Consider the following 19075-nt stretch of genomic DNA (forward strand, 5'->3'; position numbering starts at 1 on the left):
AAAAGGCACACGCTGGTTATACGACTTGAGATTTAAGTGAGAGGGATAGTTTGTAAATTTGACCTCCTTCCTGACTTCATCTTTCTTCATCTTTCTGTCTATTATTTCCCTCTACTTCTGCCACTTCGACATCAGACTCTTTCCTCTCTCCCTTTTCTTTTTCTTCTCTTTTTATCTGTCTGTCTATTACCCTTGGGACGTGTTACCTCACTTCTCACTCCATATCCCACTCTCTCGCTCCATCCCCGCATGGATTGTGTAGGTAAAATTGGTAAATTGTGCCTTCTATCACCCAATAAGTTCAAAACTCCTTTCAGATTGGCAGTGAAAAAGACAAATAGCGTATTTAATTGCCCCTTTAAGTACCCAATTGTTGATTCAATTGCCCATTTAATCTAATGTCCCATTTTCTCTGTGAGGTGGATGTTCTGTGCCAATTTACTTTGGTTGATGTGGATTGCCTTTGTAATTGCAGGGCTTTTTTGTGATTCGCCAAGAGGATGTGTCAGTCTCATACCTGCCCCTGGCTCATATGTTTGAACGCATGATTCAGGTGAGCTGGACCTGTCCATTTATAGCTGTTCTCTGTGTCTGTCTGGCTCTCGTCAAGTCAGCTTGTGTGGAGTATTAAGTGTCAAAGTCTGACTCATTACTGAGTCACTGGTATTCGAAGTGTAAATCCAAGTCCTCTTCACCATTGTTTAAAACTGTTCTTTAGAACAAGCCATCTTGCCAAGTCCAACTAAGGCAAACTCTTCTGAAATAGCCTGTGGTGCCAGGTGATGATACTGGGCTGACATCAGCAGAAAATGCAGGAAGAGAGGAGTGAATAAATCAAATCCTGCAACAGATCTAGCCTAAAATAACATTCGCACTGTTAGCTGTGTCTTTCTTCCTGTGGAGTATCTATGATTGACCACTTTTACTACTCATCTTGCAAACCTTGGGACAGTTTATGAAAAGCAAATAAAAACAGAAAGCAGTGATTTGTAAATCCACTTTCTCTCCATCAAGACTATCTATTTTTTTTTGTAATATGCTCATTCTGATATTATTGCCTGCAGCAGGTTCCAAAAACATTGGGCAGGGTTAGGTTAAGACTAGGAACAATGTAAAAAGATCTTAAACAAATAATGCAGTCATGTTTGAGTATGAAATGAGCATCCAGGAAAGGCTTAGACCTTCATGAGCAAGAGTGGTTGAGAGTCACCAACGAAATCTTCAGCAAGTAGTCCAGCAGTTTAAAAACAATTGCAAGTACTTTTGTATTTCACCCTTTACGGTGCATAGTTACATCAAGAGATGCAGGGAACCTGAATAAATCTCTGAGTAAAGGGCAAGGCCAAAAACCACTACTGATGTTCCATCCCTCATTTGACGCTGTATTAAAAGCTGCCTGTTTTTCATGATGGATATTACCACATGGGCTTGGGAATACTTTAATAAACACTAGCAGTAAATATGTTTTTCACTGCATCCACAAATGTATGTGTGCAATGCATTTGAGGTAAGAGGGAGAAGCCATATATCCAGAGATGCTGCCTATTTCTCTGAGCTTGAGCTTGTCTGAACTGACCTGAACAAACAATGGGAATATACTGTAGTGTGAGTCAATAAAGGACCACCCTGATTGTTACCAGCATAAAGTTCAAAAGCGAGGGTCTCTCATTTTGTGGTGGCGTTTTACTGCTGTTGTACTGAATAGAGGTGGTGCGAGTGAACCTTCTTGGACTAAATTACACCATTGTTCCATTATTGTAGTATCTCTTTTATAGTGTCTTAATCCATGTAAACTGAATGTGTTTTGAAGCTGTAGTCAAGCCCATGTCAGTGGTATTCTAGTACAAGTAAATATTTGCAGTTCTAGTGTGCTTTAGTCATGATTTGAGCCATGATAAACTGTGTGGTCAATCAGTTTGAATCTCAGGAGGATGAAATGTTATATTGCATGATGTGGATATCCTTTGTTGGAAAATGAAAGCAAAACCATTGCCAGAGTTTGTTTTGTAAACATTAGAGAGGTCAGGGGGATGTAAAAGTAGTGGAGCTTACAGTTACATGCAGGTAGTTGTAAGGTAGAAGGTGTAGTGCCATAAACTCAAAACATAAATCTCAGCAAATAAAATTATATTAAATGTAATAAAAATAGGATCTTGTTTTATTTATTTATTTATTTTTTGCAGTTATAGACTTCAGAAGGACACACGAAACGCTTTATAGGCGAGCTCTGACTCATAGGTGCAAACGTCTGTATACAAAATTGGAAACTTTTGAATTTCTCATTGGAACAAAATACAAAGCTTATAATATTCCAGCTCAACAGGTCATAAAACTATGAGAGTCATTAAACCCACTTCTGATTAATTTCCCCCAACATAGCAGTCTCATCACCCTGATCCTCTACCTCCTGCTGTCCTAAAGCGATAATTCAGCAAAAATTCAAATTTGCTTCATTTTCCTCTTACCTCAAACGCAGTCAGCCAGGACGTGTTTGGTGTGTGAAGTGTGCTTCTTTAGGTCTGTGCAGGACTTATGAGGATAGTGTATCTAATAGGTAATAACAGTTGGCCCTGTGTAGCATGCATCACATCTTACCTCTTACGCGGTTGGTGTTAAGTAATCTCACACAGGCTTGGTCTCTGATTTGTGTGACATTGTTATCTATAAAAATATACTACTAAAAATTCTGGGACAAAATATAGTACTGGAAAATATTAGCAGCCATCTTAAAAACAGAGATTTATAGGCAGAATTATTTCTACAAGTTCTCCTTTCTCTCGGTTTTAGGTGACCATGTTCTGCCACGGAGCGAGAGTGGGCTTCTACCAGGGAGACATCTCTCTGTTAATGGATGACATCAAGACCCTGAAGCCCACCTTCTTCCCAGTGGTGCCACGCATAATCAACCGCATCTATGACAAGGTCTGTATCAGTCATTACTCTCAGAGTAACTACAGAACGTGAGTCAGTGTTGGGGTTATTATTTAAAAAAAGGTAATGTAGCACACATTCATTACTTAAAAAAAGTAATGTTTTATTTATTTACTGTCTGTGGAAAATAGTTTGTTACACTACTCGTTATGTTACATTCTCCAGGACAAACTGTCACATAATTGCCAGTTAACAATAACCGATCATGTTAAACCTTATATATGCCACAAAGTTGAAGCCAGCTTTCTGTTCACCAGCTTCATCATTTTTCCTGTTCCACTTTAAATGATGCAGCAGTTACGTTCATTTACATTGCACAATTTAAGGTGGAACGGGTTGGTGGATAGGAAGCTGACCTCAGCCTCAGCACAAATCCCCATCCTAATAAGCAGGACATACACAGGTTCTTTCTTTTTATGCTCTTTAGTAAAGCACCGCAAAGCCAACAGCAAAGTTGGTGCTAACCAGCCCAAAGAGTACGTCACAGAAAAGCCTGATAATCTTTGCTTTTGTTACCTGTTGAACAACAAGCTTTGGCTGCTTGGTAGGGGTCAGAATACGGTCAGCTTGAGCATCAATCTGGGTCCGAGGGTCTCTCAGTACTAGTTTAGTTTTCGCCTGCGCAGGTGCTGGGAGAGATCGGATGTTGTGTTCACAGCAGTGGATAGTGGTTTCTGGCCTGGACATAGTTTGTGCTTTACTGTCACATTCTTGTCCTTTCGCACAACAGATTTGAAGTAATGTCCGTCTCTCTTCCCCTCAAAAAGTTGTAGACTGCTCTGCCAATTTTGTTGTGTCTCCTGCATGAATTTTGGCCAAAGTCATGTGACGAGAAGTCAGTTGATTTTTGTGCAGGCCTGCACTATTAGGAACCGTCATTACTGGATTTAGGAACAGTAACATGTTGCATCACTGTGTTAGTCAAATGTAATGTGCCTTATGTGTTACTTTGTGCTGTGTTACCCCCAGCACTGCTCTGAGTACATGTGTAATGACAAAGGACACACTTTTTGGTGTAAGGAACAAGATTATATGAAAAAGTTGTCATGTCTTGTTATTGACTCCTGTGATATTAGATTATAGAGCTGGAAATATGGCAGACGTTTTCATGCTGCATGATAGTCAAGATATTTATTTTTTCTGACATCTGAGCAGTTGAAACAAAGTAGTGCAACAAAAAACTATCAAAAACTATGAATCCAATTGTTCATAATGAGAACTTCACACATTTAAACTGGACTAATTATGTCATATGTGTAATTATATATGTATAATTGAATATGCACAGTTATACTGAGTAGGTTGAGAAAGTCTCCTCTGTGTGTAGATCCTGGGATCAGTGACGTCTCCGTTGCGGAGGGCCATCCTGCACTACGCTGTGAGGAGGAAACAGGCTGAGCTGAGCAGCGGAATAGTCAGAAACAACAGTGTGTGGGACAGACTCGTCTTCAACAAGATACAGGTCGGTCGCTCTCGCTAAAAATCATAGTGGCAGATATTGATTTATTATCTAGATTTAATTTTGTGTTATCTGACAACCTTCATCTCATCTGTACACAAGACTGATTAATTAGACACTGGTGCTCTTTTTGGCTGTTTGGGACGCATGTCTGACAAATATTTCTCTCGCTCTCACCCTCACTGTAGGCCAGTCTTGGGGGGAATGTACGGTTCATCCTGACTGCGTCTGCTCCGATCTCCCCCACTGTCCTCTCCTTCCTCAGAGCCGCGCTGGGCTGCCTGGTAAGAAGATTTTCTCTTGTGTTTTAGGCCTGAATATGGACAAAAACTAGGACTGTGGTTAAATCACTTTGTGAAGACCCTTGCAATATATTAAAATGCATTGGATAAGCAATAATGTGGCATTGCCTGCATTGTTCTAAACAAAAAAAAATCTTTTAGGGTTACATTAATACTGCAAACACCTACAGAACTGGAACTGTGAGTGTTCAGTTAAAAATGATTGTGATTAGCTTGATAGGTTTTTAGATATTGTAGCCTTCTGTTACATCAGTGTTTCAAAAGTTAACATTGTGATAATGCGTAACCAACACTGTTATGCATCCCTGCTGTGTATGCATGGGTATATATTAAAGATGTGCTTCCCAAATAATTTAGAAATTCTGGTCTAAAATATTTTGTAATATAAAATACAGCATCGGCCAGGATCAGTGAAGGCCTGTAGACTTGTTTTTTGGGTGATTGCACTGATGTTAACACCTGCTTATTTTATATATTATTCAAAACTAGCTGTGGGAAGTCTGTAGATTTAGGTCTGTAGGTGTTGTGTGTTGAATGAGTAAGGAAGGCTGCTTCAGATGAGCTAATAAGCTAAACTACAGCTAACAAGTACAACTTTAACAAACTAACATGACACATCGTTCACTGAGGAGTAAACACCTCATGGAGAAGACAATGAGTCTCTATCAAGTTCCAGAGAAATATCTTTTCATTGTTTCTTGAACAAGCTAACATTAGCTAGAGCAGGCGTGTCAAAGTGGGGACCTTCCAGGCCAAAATGCTGTGGGGATCAGCGTTTACTTTCTTCTTATGCCCTTGATAATTAGCTGATGAGCTGAATCAGCTGTGATTTCAGTATTTGAACGCTGGCACCTTGAATGGTTAACTGAGTACTCGAGTAGCTGAGCACATCCATGGTATATATGTCTGCAATGGATGCGACTAGAACAGTGCAGTGCAGTGCTCACTATGCTAGTATAGCAGGGATAACGGGCTTAATGAATGTGCTTGTTTGAATGCCTTTGCAGATTTTTGAAGGCTATGGTCAGACCGAGTGCACGGCTGGCTGTACCTTCTCTATGCCTGGAGACTGGAGCGCAGGTAACACTAACACCCATCAAAACCTGTATGAATGATTAGGAATGAACGATTTGGGGGAAATATCTAATGGCAATTTTCTGATTAGTTTTTCCATATTTTGAATATTTTCTATACAATAGGGTTCAGGCTTATTTTTGCCAAGTACACCAGAATATCCACTTGTTCTAGCTTGAGGCTTGACCCCTGAATGTAGTCTGCTGGACAGCCAGTAAGTTGTGGTTGTGAGGTCACAACACATAGAGGTGTGGTTGCCTATAATTGATCTAACTCATCTGCAGGCAGTTCACAAGCTCTGAGTTATGTTAAAACTTAACCTACATTATCAAAACTGTCTTATAAAAATTTCAGCTCTCACTGAAATTGCAATTTAGATAAAACGATTCATCTTTCAGCCCTATACATGATGATATTCTGAGAGAGAGAGACTGGTGCAAGCAGAGAAGTATCATCGAACTCTCCTCAGGCTGGTTGAATATGTTCTAGTTAGTAATGTTATTAGTGTGATTTTGCTGTAGTATTTCAGTGTAATTACTTAATTAATCGGTCATGAACAAATGAACCCCAGTTACTGACAGTTACTGTACTGACAGGTTTGACTCTTCACTACATCTTTTTCACATTTGTTTCCAGAGTCAGAAAGTGGCAGATATCATAATAAAAAAAAGTCTCCTCTTAAAAAAAATATGCTTATATATTTGTGTTTATAAACACAAATGTGGTGTCAGTTGAGTGTTTAGAATCTGTGCTTTCTACAGAATTTCTCCACTGTTCTCACTGAGCGTTGTCAGAAATAATTCATCTAAAATTAAAACATTGCTTTTATCAACAATGATAACTGTGACTGTGTGTTTGAGACTGATGCAGTGTGTTCAATTGTGTGTTTCAGGCCATGTTGGAGCTCCTCTTCCCTGTGCCAGGGTGAAACTGACCGACATTCCAGACATGAACTACTACGCCAAAAATGGAAAGGGAGAGGTAAATAATAAAAAAAAAAAAAAAAAAAAATCAGTCATCTCTGTGAAAGTCACAGGAAGGGATCTATAGTTAGGGTTAGTTTAATGGACAAATAAACTGTTATATAAACATCTGTGTGTGTGTGTGTGTGTGTGTGTGTGTGTGTGTCAGATCTGTGTTCAGGGACCCAGTGTGTTTCAGGGTTACCTGCACGATCAGGAGAGGACGGCAGAGGCTCTGGACAGTGAGGGCTGGCTGCACACTGGAGATGTGGGACAGTGGTTGCCGGTGAGTGAAGAACACACAGTTCAGAAATAGAGCAGTGGGGTTATTGGGTTCACCGCTCAGCACCTTAAATGCACTGATAAAGGTTTGGGGGAAACTTTTATTAATGTTTTTACAACACATGAGCTTGTTGTTTTGGCTGTTTCGAACAACATATTAGACTATCCAGATTTCATTTTGCAGATAAGATGTCCTCTAGTCTAGTTTCACAAGCTTCTGTCTATCATCAGAGAGGTTGGAGCTTTACAATCCATAATCAAACAACAAACTACCTACTTCAGAAAGAAGGGGCCATTTGACTAGCAAGCAAAGTGACCAGCCACATACTATTAGGGATTTAATGGCAGGTAGTTTTCAAAACAGCAACAAAAACAGACCAATGAGAAACATCTCATTTAATGAGGACATCTCACTTAAAGGCACTAAATACATCAAAGAAAATTCTTTTAATAGAAGAAACTTTTTAGGATGGGTTGCTGTAAACTTCACTAACTTTTCTCATTTCAGTTACTATATTGCTCCAAAATTCATGGCCAGTTTAGCATGTGATAGATTTCAGATGCTCATCAGAAGTTGATTCTTTGGTGGAGTGTCTGAGTGTCCTCAAACGTTTGACATTGTAGGACTATTATCTACTTTTATAAAAATCATTTTTAATTCAATCAGAATTACATAACATGCACATAACATGGCTGTCGTCTGCTCTGTTAGAACGGGACTCTGCAAATCATAGACAGGAAAAAGCACATCTTTAAACTGTCCCAGGGAGAATACATCGCTCCCGAGAAGATCGAGAACGTCTACATGCGCTGTGTACCTGTGCTGCAGGTGTTTGTGCATGGAGAGCATTTACAGGTCAGCTCATAGATGGACACACATTAACGGCATGTGTTAGAATCATTCTGTCTAACATTCGGTTACTGGGCATTTTCATTCACCAAAGTCTCCTGTTTGTCTGTTTTCAGTCTTATCTGATAGGTATTGTGGTCCCAGACCCAGAGGTGTTCGTTGGCTGGGTCAAAGGGAAAGGAATTGTGGGATCTTATGAGGAGCTCTGTCAGAATCCTGTGAGTTTTATAAGCATCATTATTGAACCTTTGTGCTGGTGTTTCTTGATGAATGGACCAACAGAAATGGCCCAAAATGACCTGGAATAAAATACTGATACATTAACATATTAAAGTTAAGAACATTTAGCACTTCTGACATCTGTCGTCATATCTGTTGTGTTTCTCTGCTTACTTGCAGGACGTGAAGAAAGCAGTGCTTGAGGACATGACAGCAGTGGGGAAAGAGGCAGGTCTGAAGTCATTTGAGCAGGTAAAACATGCACAATGTTAGTTATGTAGTTATAGGAAGTGTAGACCCACAAAATGTATGTTTGAGATGTTACTGCAGTTTGAGTTTATCTCTGTTAGAGTGTCTAAAGATGGAAGCCCTGAATTTACAAGGCTGAGTTACAGTTGCATAATACCTTTTACAGCTGTTTCCTTGTATTATTATATGTAGTCATTCATTTGCTAAATGCACTGCAAGAACAAATATTGGCGGATCATATAAAATAAATAATAATTAAATAATATAATAAAAAATTCACTGTGTAATAAGTGAACACAATTGTACATATTATACATTAATTATATGCAATTATTATTTGGAACCCACTCTGTTTCAGTCTGCATCCTGAGACGTTAAGTTTAAACAGTTGAGTGTAGATGAGAAGTGTCTCTGTTTAAAGGACTGGGTTAAAGTTCTATAACGGGTTCTTTAGAGAATAGAGCCCTGATAGGAAAGAGAAAAAATACCTATAAATAATATCAGCCAGTACAGTTTAGGCAGAAGTGAAAGGGACCACAACAATTTTATGACTGTCAGTTGTCAAATATAGTTGAAATATTAAATTCCCAATTATCAAATTTCTAAAACTCAAACGTAGTTTTCACAGGATTAGTTTTACATGTGGAAGTGGAATAATGTAATTACTATTTCTTTGTGATGTATTCATGCATCTCTACAAAAAATTGGCAGCTTTTACCTCCTATAAAACAAACCATAGAAATAATCTCAGGTTATATTATTCCTCTGCAATAAAATTAGCCATATAAATATTCCCAGGTTATATTAATCCCATGTTATACAATTAACCATAGAAATAATCTCAGGTTATGTTAATCCCATGTTATAAAATTAACCATATAAATAATATCAGATTATATCAATCCCATGCTATAAAATTTACCATAGAAATAATATCAGGTTATATCAATCCCATGCTATAACATTAACCATAGAAAATAATCTCAAATTATATTAATTCCATGTTATAAAAATAACCATATAAATAATCGCAGGTTATATTAATTCCATGTTATAGAATTAACCATAGAAAATCATCTCAGATTATATTAATCTCATGCTGTAACATTAACCATAGAAATAATCTCAGGTTATATTAATCCCATGTTATATAATTAACCATAGAAATAATCTCAGGTCATATTAATCCCATGCTGTAATTACCTCATTATATTAATGCAGTGCTATAAAATTTATCATAGAAATAACCTTATTTTATAATGATCCTGTTACAAATTTAACTTTAGAAATAACTCCATGTTTATGAGGAAAAACAATTAGATATTCATTTTTAGAAAGTCTGTTTCCATTCCACCACATTCCAGCGGAATAGCCATTAAGGGGTCTGCAGAAAGAGGCTACTGGACAGTGCAGCAGGTGGCCAAACTCTTACCATTTGTCTCTGTGTTTTCAGGTTAAGGACTTGTATCTGCACCCTGAGATGTTCAGTGTGAGTAACGGTCTTCTCACCCCCACCCTGAAGAGCAGACGAGTGGAGCTGTGCAAAGTCTTCAGCGAACAGATTCAACGGATGTACAGCAAAGCGGATTAGAGAGCCGGTACAGAACTTCACTATTAACCTTTTAGCTAAGTTAACAGTCGACTTCCTGCTGAACTTGGAATCGGTATGAAAACAAATTATGGCTCATAAGCTGTTGAACAAAGACCTCGGGGGACATGCGTGGTCAGTGAACTGTGGCTGTTAAACTATTTACACATTCAGAAGCATCCATTCATAGACGGTTGTCATCAATAAATAAACACCTGGTGGGTTGACAGATGAAACTCTGACTTTCTTGGCAAATATTCCCTAAAGTGTGGAACTACATCTGGTAAAGATGGAAATTCTAATCTTTAACCCCTAGAAGATGGTTAATGTCAGTTATAACAAAAGCATGTTATGAGTTTGTCCATTATTTCTCTGTTGTATCTTATTGAAACAAGAGAAATTGTCAAAACACAGATTTTAAACTTTGTTGATCCCGAATTTGTAAGTAGAAGCTGAAATATTTTTGTGACATGAATTTAATGAAAACATGTTTATAGTTTTGTTTTGCAGGTGGAAAAAACATCCTTTACATTTTTTACCACATTTTTCTTGAAACTGAAACTAATAGAAAACTGTCTGTGTAAATTCAGCCTTAATTTTAATTTTGTGACTGTGTAATTTCATGTAATTATATAATTACAAGTAAACAGTACAGCAAAATGACCATAGACTTCAAAGAATGTAGACTTCAATGAATGGATTTGTTCACCAGATATGATGAAAGCAAGCTGTAGTTTTATATGAATGATTTCCCACTCGCAGCTTGTTGAAGCAGGTAGCGAAACTTTCAGTATCACGTTTTAAGTAGGAGATTTTATTATGGTTTGAATGACCTAGTTTTTTTGTTGTGTACAGTCTTTTTCTGGGAGGAAAAAACATTTTGCCAAGTTTTTTCTTGAATGCTATGTGCCTGTAATTCCTTATGCAGTTACTTATTTACATGTGAATAGTATAGCAAAACAGTAAGAACGTCAACGGGTTGATATGTTTGTGAAACATTGTGCTGCTGTTAGAAAATCTCAATTATCATTTTTAAGTCCTTCACATAATTTGAAAATGCCTACCCTTTACATTGTGTGTAAATTTCATAATGAATGGACCAAAAGAAACGTTCCAAGTTACATGGAAAAAATTCTGGTTCAACTGACTTACATCAAAAGTAAGTTTTTTCCTTCTCTTGTAAACGGTACCATTTTGGATAGATGAGGTTTTGTCCAGACATCAGCGATTGTTTTTCATTCATCTTCCAAGCTGCTTGTTCTCCTGGGTTGCAGGGGTGTTAAGAGCCCCAGCGCTCACTGGACAGAAGGCAAAAACACTCAGGCACAGCCACTCCATCCCAAATTTGTGAAACATCATTTTGAACTTTATCCTGCTTCGCTTTTGTGTTCAGCCATCATTACTTGCACTAAGGTCCTTCAGGCAGAATTGAATAAGACATTGAGTAATGTTGTTACAACTCTGTCCACCGGATGTTTCCAGTAGGCATATGACAGTCAACTTTAGGTAGCTTTCACTAATATTTTGCGTTCACATTGCATATGTTTTCATTTTTCGTTTGTTTTTGAACAAAAAGGTCAGTTTCTCTAGTTTTATCAAAGGGTATTACAAAGTGAGTTTGCCTTATGTGTAATTTATACAGTGTGTATTATAAGCATGAACTGTAAATGTGCATGTTTTAAGCTGTACATAAACCAGCAGATAATGCACTATTACACAAACTGCATTCAAGGTAGTGATGAATAAAGATAATAAAACATCTGTGCATTTTAATCTGGAATATGTATCAGTCAAAATAGTGGTACAGTTCTTAAATAGTCTGAGCTAATCACTTTTAATCTCCCTTGGGAAATATTTTGGTGTGAGAAGCTGCTTCTAGGTCTTTGGATAAAAAAAAAAAGAAAGTTTCAGGTATTTTACTAATCAATTTATTTAAGGACTTCACAGGACAGATATAAAATGACCAATACAAATCTTACAAAGGTTTCAAAGGACTTGCCAACTGGGATTTCGGTCAACAAAAAAACAGAAAAGAAGTGACAGGCTGTTGTACTCAAGGTCTTAGCAAGAATGTACAACTGAGACTAAGTGGAATTCCACTAATGTTTCAAAATTGAATATGTTGAAGTGGCAACATAGCACGCGTGAAATGCTCTAGACTGAGTCAGAACTGTTCACCGTGGTGGTGATGGGAACCCGACGTCTGAAGAGACTAATGCCTCTGAACTCTCCCTCACAGAAAGGTATGAGTATGAATATCATCTGATACTTTGAGAAGATAGTGATTTTAATATCCAGTCATAGTAGAGATACATGGAGATGAATCTCTTTTGTACATATTGTGACCTCTTGTTATCATCAGCACCACTAAAGAAACCTGTGTTGTTAAGTTTCTCTGGGCTGCACATTAAACCACATTGAATGACAGTTCTTTTGAGAGGTGAACAATCCATACATTAGAAACATCGATGGAGTTCCCCATAACAGGCAGGTCTGCAAATCAGGAACATCAGAACATTCATTTAGCCAGAAGCCAAGTCCTGAGAGCACAAAACCAAACACTAAAGGCACGTAATTTAACATCATTTCAAACCCAAACATTACCAAATGACAGATGCGTCAGTGTAGCAAAATCAACATTGGGACGATTGTCATTACGTCTTTATATTTTGGCAAACGCGGATTATTCCTAGTTACATTTCCATACAAAATGAAGATGAAGATGCTTTCTTGATTGGTCCTGAACATAATCCAAAACTGTTATGGCTGTAGAAACTGGTGAATGCAGCAAAATAATATTTTTAAAGGCTATAATGTTTAAATGCACCACACACAAAGAACATCTACTAGGAACACAAAGGAAGTCAGTTTCTGTAAAGGCTGAAAGAACGGATGTTTTGTTTCTGACAGTAGAGGGCGCTACAGTACTGAGCAACTGATTTCAAGTACGTTCATGAACTACAATTTCAGACACTTCAGTTTAATTAACTTTAAGACAGCTGGACAACCTAAAGTGAATAAACACTGACTGAACACTTCACGTCTATATCAAACAAAGTTTTGTGTTGGTCACTTGAATATTTGTTGTGACCTTTATTGTGTCAGGGATATAAGTGTGGAATAAACCAGTGCTGTTATTGTACGCTGAACCAATTCAACATCATCTGAAATCATCAATCGGGTATAAAGTATATGCACAAATCCAGTGACGCTCTACTTAAAGATGATATTCTTTCATTTTCCAAATACTTTAGTTACATAAAAAAGGGAAGTCTGCTCCTCAACTCAGGTTCTTATTACATAGTGCATTTCTCAGATTTCTTGTTAGCTATAATATAACTGTAATCTAGGTCTGATCAGTAGGTCTAAAACTATAACAATGAAGATCTAAAGGAAATTCATTAGTCACCTTATCACTGAAAGTAGAAGGTACGGAATAAATAATTAAAATTCTACATCTACTCAACTGATCGTTCACAGTTCATCGGACAAGTGAGACTAACAATCATCTGACGATCAACAAACAACGCGTTTGGGAAAAGGTGTAAGAAAAAGAATAAACAGGCTGAACATTCACTTCTCTCAGTCGTCAGCTACGATGGACAGAGCACGCAACTCGTTTAGCTTTGTCTCGTTCTGCTGTTCCCTCTCTTCGTCCGTCAGGCCACCCTGATCAATCTGATCAGTCAACTCACTGAAGATCTTGTGCATCTCTGTGAAGTACACAACCTGAGAGAGAGAGAGAGAGAGAGAGAGAGAGAGAGATTGAGTGAAGGAATAGACAAGAGAGACAGAAAGAAAACACCCATCAGGAGACGAGTGAAAGAGTGAGAGAGAAGACAGATCAAAAAGGTGAGAAAAGAAAAAAAAGAAAAAAAAGCCATTAGGAGAAGAATGACAGAAAGAAAAGAGATAGATTAAAAACAGGCCAAGGAAAAAATGAGAGAAAAAGAAAGAAAGGATAATTGAAGAAAAGGGAGAGAAAAACAAATGAAAGAAAAAACATGCAGATAAAGAGAATGTGAGAGAAAGAAAAATGAATTAGAAAAAGAATGAAGGAAAGTGAAAAAAAGACAATGAGAAATTAGAGAAAGGAAAAAGCAAAAAAATGAAGGTATGACAATTATATATATATATATGAATGAGAGAGAGAGAGAGAGAGAAAAATGAAGACAGAGGGTTACACTGAAGATCAAATCAACATGTGGAACACGGCAGAAACCTCAGAGCTTCTAAAGTCAGAATTCAGATTTCCACAAAATAGAGAAAATATAAACACAGAGCTTTCAGAGCAGCTGACCGCTCAGCCTCCTGCTCTGATAATGACCTCACTAACCTTATCTCACTCACTCAATCATCATAAGGCTGCACAATGCATCATTTGCTCATCATTATTGTGATATTGGCCTTTGCAATATTCGCTATTGAGGAAGGTAGCAGTATGTAAACGAGCCTCTCTAACCAATACGAGTTTTGGGAAATCTGTACAAAATATTTAAACTTGGGTAAAAATAATGCAGGTAATCTGTGACCAAATCAACTATTTACCACTCTGCTTTATAAACTGCCTGACATATCACTAAATGCATTTATCACAGTTTGGTATTTTCTCTGCACAATATTTGGTATTTTTTTCTGAACAATAAGAAAACTTTTGTTATTCAATAAAATTGGCTAATCATTTTACATGGTCAGTACCAATAGAACAAATAAATTTTTATTATAATCTAAAACACATAAAACAAAAATATTAGTTATTAAATTTCTGATATCAAGTCAATCTACAGATCCTTGATATCGGTTGATATTGGTTGGGCCGCAGTGATACGAATGGTGATACGGTATTAAAGAGAGTACTCCTCGCTCTTGGGTGGTAGTGACCCCGTCTCTTCAGCTGCGTTTGGTGTGAGAGGGAGAGAGCGAGTGTCGGCTGAAAGCTTTTCTGACACGTCCCGCCCCTGCTCTTCCCCCGGCCCGTGAGTCAGGGGTCCCGCGAGAGACGCTTTGATGATTAATAGCCTTTAATCACATTACAAGACTCCAAGAGGAGTGGGCCGCCAATGAAAGCGCTGGGAAATACAGTGCAAACCCACACACACTCACTCAGAGCACAGATTTATTCATGCTACCGCTCACAGCGTACTGTACCTGCACACTCGCACACTTACTGTACGCTGTGCCACTCTGTGGCCCTTTTCTGTCAGATTAGCCAAGACAGGGACTGAGGACGCTGAATGGCTCTCAGTGGCATCTTAAAGATTTTTCTAAACCAATTTTCTCCTCAACGGAGACCTGGCCAATTCCAGCTGCTGGCTAGGCAGCCAGATGTGATCTCGTGAACATCTGGGGATAACCATGAGAAATTTTTGGCTACATGGGGACAAGAACGTAGACATAGAGTGCAAACAAAGTAAGTGTAAAATTTCTAAACCAAATCATCACGCTCAAAGTAGAAGGCAATGGTGCGCTTGTCAAAACTGTCAGACGCACAAGCCTGACAAAGAAAGCATTATCTCTTACTAGAGAAAACTGCTAGTTACAGTAGTATTTTGCTTGTGTTATCGCTTATACCCCAGATGTCAAGAAGGCTACAGGACCTCGGGGGCTGGGTCTATTGACCCTTGTTAATGGTAGATTTTGCCACAATCCGGCACCAAAACAGCAAATTTTCCCTGGGCGCGTTTCTGTATTACATCTTCTTCTTCTTCTTCTTCTTTCGGCTGCTCCCTTTAGGGGTCGCCACAGCGGATCATCTACCTCCATCTTGCCCTATCCACTGCCTCCTCTACTTTTACACCAACCATCTCCATGTCCATCTTTACTACATCCATAAACCTTCTCTGAGGTCTGCCTCTTCTCCTTCTACCCGACAGCTCAATCTCCAACATTCTTTGACCAATATATCCACTATTCCTCCTCAACACATGTCCAAACCATCTCAACCTGGCCTCTCTGTCTTTATCTCCAAACTGCTCCATCTTCTTCACTGTCCCTCTGATCTGCTCATTTCGTCCTTCTGTCACAGAAGGTCTTTTTCTACACTGTCCATTGCTCTGGATGGTTGACCCAAGATATTTGAAGTCATCCACCTTTACAACCTCTACTCCTGGCATCTTCACCTTTCCACCTGCCTCCCTCTCATTCACATGCATGTAGTCCGTCTTGTCTCTACTGACCTTCATTCCTCTCCTCTCCAGTACAAACCTCCACCTCTCCAGATTCTCTTCCACCTGCTCTCTACTCTCACCACAGATTACAATGTCATCTGCAAACATCATGGTCCATGGAGCCTCCTGCCTGACCTCATCTGTCAACCTTTCCATCACCATTGCAAACAAGAAGGGGCTCAAAGCCGATCCCTGATGTAACCCTACCTTCACCTTGAAACCATTTGTCACTCCAACTGCACACCTCACCACTGTCTCACTATCCTCATACATGTCCTGCATCACCCTAACATACTTTTCAGCTACACCTGACTTCCTCATAGAGTACCACAGTTCCTGTCTTGGCACCCTATCATATGCCTTCTCTAGATCCGCAAAGACACAATGTAGCTCCTTCTGACCTTCTCTGTACTTCTCTACCAACACTCTCAACGCAAAAACTGCATCTGTGGTGCTCTTTCTGGGCATGAAACCAAACTGCTGCTCACTGATCTGGACCTCTCGCCGTAGCCTTGCTTCAACAACTCTTTCCCATACCTTCATGGTGTGGCTCATCAACTTTATACCTCTGTAGTTACTGCAGCTCTGCACATCACCCTTGTTCTTAAAAATGGGGACCAGTACACTACTTCTCCACTCATCAGGCATCCTCTCACTCTCCAGGATTTTGTTAAACAACCTGGTTAAAACGTCCACTGCCTTCTCTCCTAAACATCTCCATACCTCCACAGATATGTCATCTGGACCAACAGCCTTTCCATTCTTCATCCTTTTTAAAGCTGCCCTCACTTCCAGATCCACTATCTCTCCCCCCGTTGTCCTCCCCTCTCTCTCGTTTTCCTCATTCATTAGTTCTTCAAAGTACTCCTTCCATCTACTCAACACTCTCTGTTCACTCACTAGTACATTTCCCTCTCTATCCTATATCAGCCTAACCTGCTGTACATTCTGTCCAGCTCTATCTCTCTGTTTAGCCAAACGATACAAGTCCTTTACTCCTTCTTTACTGTCCAGCCTCTCATACAGCTCATCATAGGCCTGAGCCTTTGCCTTTGCTACCATCACTATGCGACTAGCCTCACAGTAGTCCTGCCTACTTCCTTCATCTCTCTGGTTATCCCACTTTTTCTTAGCTGCCTTCTTCTTCTGAATACTCACATGGACTTCCTCATTCCACCACCAACTTTCCTTGTCTTCTTTTCGAAACATCCAACACATTTTTGCCAGTTTCTCTCACCACCTTAGCTGTAGTTTCCCAGTCTTCAGGTAGCTCCTCACTGCCCCCAAGGGCCTGCTGCAATTTTTCCCTGAACTGCCTGCAACCATCCTCCTCCTTCAGCTTCCACCATCTAATCTTTGGTTCTGTCTTCACTCTCTTCCTCTTCTTTCTTTCTAATCTCATTCTACAGACAACCACCCTATGCTGCCTTGCTACACTTTCCCCTGGTACCACTTTACAATCTCCAATCTCCTTTAGGTGGCATCTCCTGCTAAGGATATAATCCACCTGTGTGCACCTCCCTCCACCCTTGTCACCCTGTGTTCTTCCCTCTTCTGAAAATACGTGTTCACCACAGCCATTTCCATTCTCTTTGCAAAATCTACAACCATCTGACCTTCCGCATTTCTGTCTTTCACACCATACATACCCAGCACCTCTTCATCCACTCTGTTCCCTTCACCAACATGTCCATTGAAGTCTACACCAATCACCAATCTTTCTTCTCTAGGGACACCATCTACCACTTCATCCATCTTACTCCAAAATTCCTCTTTCTCCTCTAACTGACAACCAACCTGTGGTGCATATGAACTGACCACATTCAAAATTACACCATCAACCTCCAACTTCACGCTCATGATCCTGTCACTCTCTTTACATACAGAACACTTTTCACAAGCTGTTCCTTTAGGAGTATCCCTACTCCATTTCTCTTCCTCTCTACACCATGATAGAACAGTTTGAATCCACTTCCAATGTTCCTGGCCTTGCATCCTTTCCATTTGGTCTCCTGGACACACAGAATATCTACCTTCCTTCTCTCCATCATGTCTGCAAGCTCTCTGCCTTTACCAGTCATTGTCCCTATGTTCAGAGTCCCTACTCTAACCTCCACACTCCTGCCTTTCCTTCTCTCTCGCTGCCTTCTAACCCGCCTTCCTCCTCTCCTCTTTGATGGTCTTCGACCTACAGTAGTCCAATTTCCACCGGCACCCTGCGGGTCAACAGCACCGGAGGCGGTCGTTGTTAACCCGGGCCTCGACCGATGCGGTATGGCAATCATATCTGTGATCCGCATGATAGTTTGGCACAAGTTTTACGCCGGATGCCCTTCCTGACGCAACCCTAACCATTTATCTAGGCTTGGGACTGGCACCAGAAGTACAGAGTTCACCCCTAATGGCTGGATTGCGTTTCTGTGTTACATAGAATGACCATATTTTGCTTTCCAAAAAAGAGGACACTGGTTAGAGAAAAGTGTCAGAGGCAGACTACAGAAAGCAAATGTCAACATGAAAGCAAGGCCAAAGCCATATCATTACAAGATCACATCTGACCAAACCAAGTAAGTTTACTGCACTGTATGTAACCAAGTTGGGAAGGCCAGGACGTACTTCTTCAGAGTCATGTGAAGAACCACTGCATCTCTTCAAACTAACACTAATGCAGGTCCACTGGACAACTCAATGCACTTGGAGATCACTAACTGCTAACTTTGTAATGTCAGCTAACAGATGCCAATATTGGCTAGCATCATGCTAAACGATGGGGGAAGAGGGAGGATCATCCTTCCCTGTCAGCAATGCTCTCATGGACTCCCGGCCACGGATGGTTGTGCATCGCTGACAGTCAAACTTGTGATCTCCCAACACCATCACTCAGGAGCCCCTTAAAGAAATAATCTGCCAAAACAAAGAGATTTAAGCAATTTCCCCCAGATGTAAAGAATCAGTAAAGACAAGTTTTCTCTCTTAGTTTTGCACTGGAGCT

General features: G+C 39.6%; 2 protein-coding genes across 2 annotated transcripts in view; one reads left to right on the top strand and one right to left on the bottom strand.

Annotated features, from left to right (window-relative positions):
* Positions 1–11689, top strand: part of acsl2 (acyl-CoA synthetase long chain family member 2) — a 35620-nt gene extending 23931 nt beyond the window's left edge. The window contains exons 11-21 of the mRNA XM_017696348.2: positions 476–553; positions 2788–2922; positions 4259–4393; positions 4579–4674; positions 5700–5772; positions 6659–6747; positions 6898–7014; positions 7723–7866; positions 7977–8078; positions 8260–8331; positions 9782–11689. Of these exons, the coding sequence (XP_017551837.1) occupies positions 476–553; positions 2788–2922; positions 4259–4393; positions 4579–4674; positions 5700–5772; positions 6659–6747; positions 6898–7014; positions 7723–7866; positions 7977–8078; positions 8260–8331; positions 9782–9919 (1179 nt within the window). The 3' untranslated portion in view covers positions 9920–11689. The remainder of the gene's footprint in view (positions 1–475; positions 554–2787; positions 2923–4258; positions 4394–4578; positions 4675–5699; positions 5773–6658; positions 6748–6897; positions 7015–7722; positions 7867–7976; positions 8079–8259; positions 8332–9781) is intronic.
* A 139-nt stretch (positions 11690–11828) lies between these two features.
* Positions 11829–19075, bottom strand: part of bin3 (bridging integrator 3) — a 77339-nt gene continuing 70092 nt past the window's right edge. Inside the window, exon 9 of the mRNA XM_017696349.1 lies at positions 11829–13645. Within this exon, the coding sequence (XP_017551838.1) occupies positions 13499–13645 (147 nt within the window). The 3' untranslated portion in view covers positions 11829–13498. The remainder of the gene's footprint in view (positions 13646–19075) is intronic.

The sequence above is a fragment of the Pygocentrus nattereri genome, chromosome 29 (assembly GCF_015220715.1).
Source record: "Pygocentrus nattereri isolate fPygNat1 chromosome 29, fPygNat1.pri, whole genome shotgun sequence".
Classification (NCBI taxonomy): Eukaryota; Metazoa; Chordata; class Actinopteri; order Characiformes; family Serrasalmidae; genus Pygocentrus; species Pygocentrus nattereri.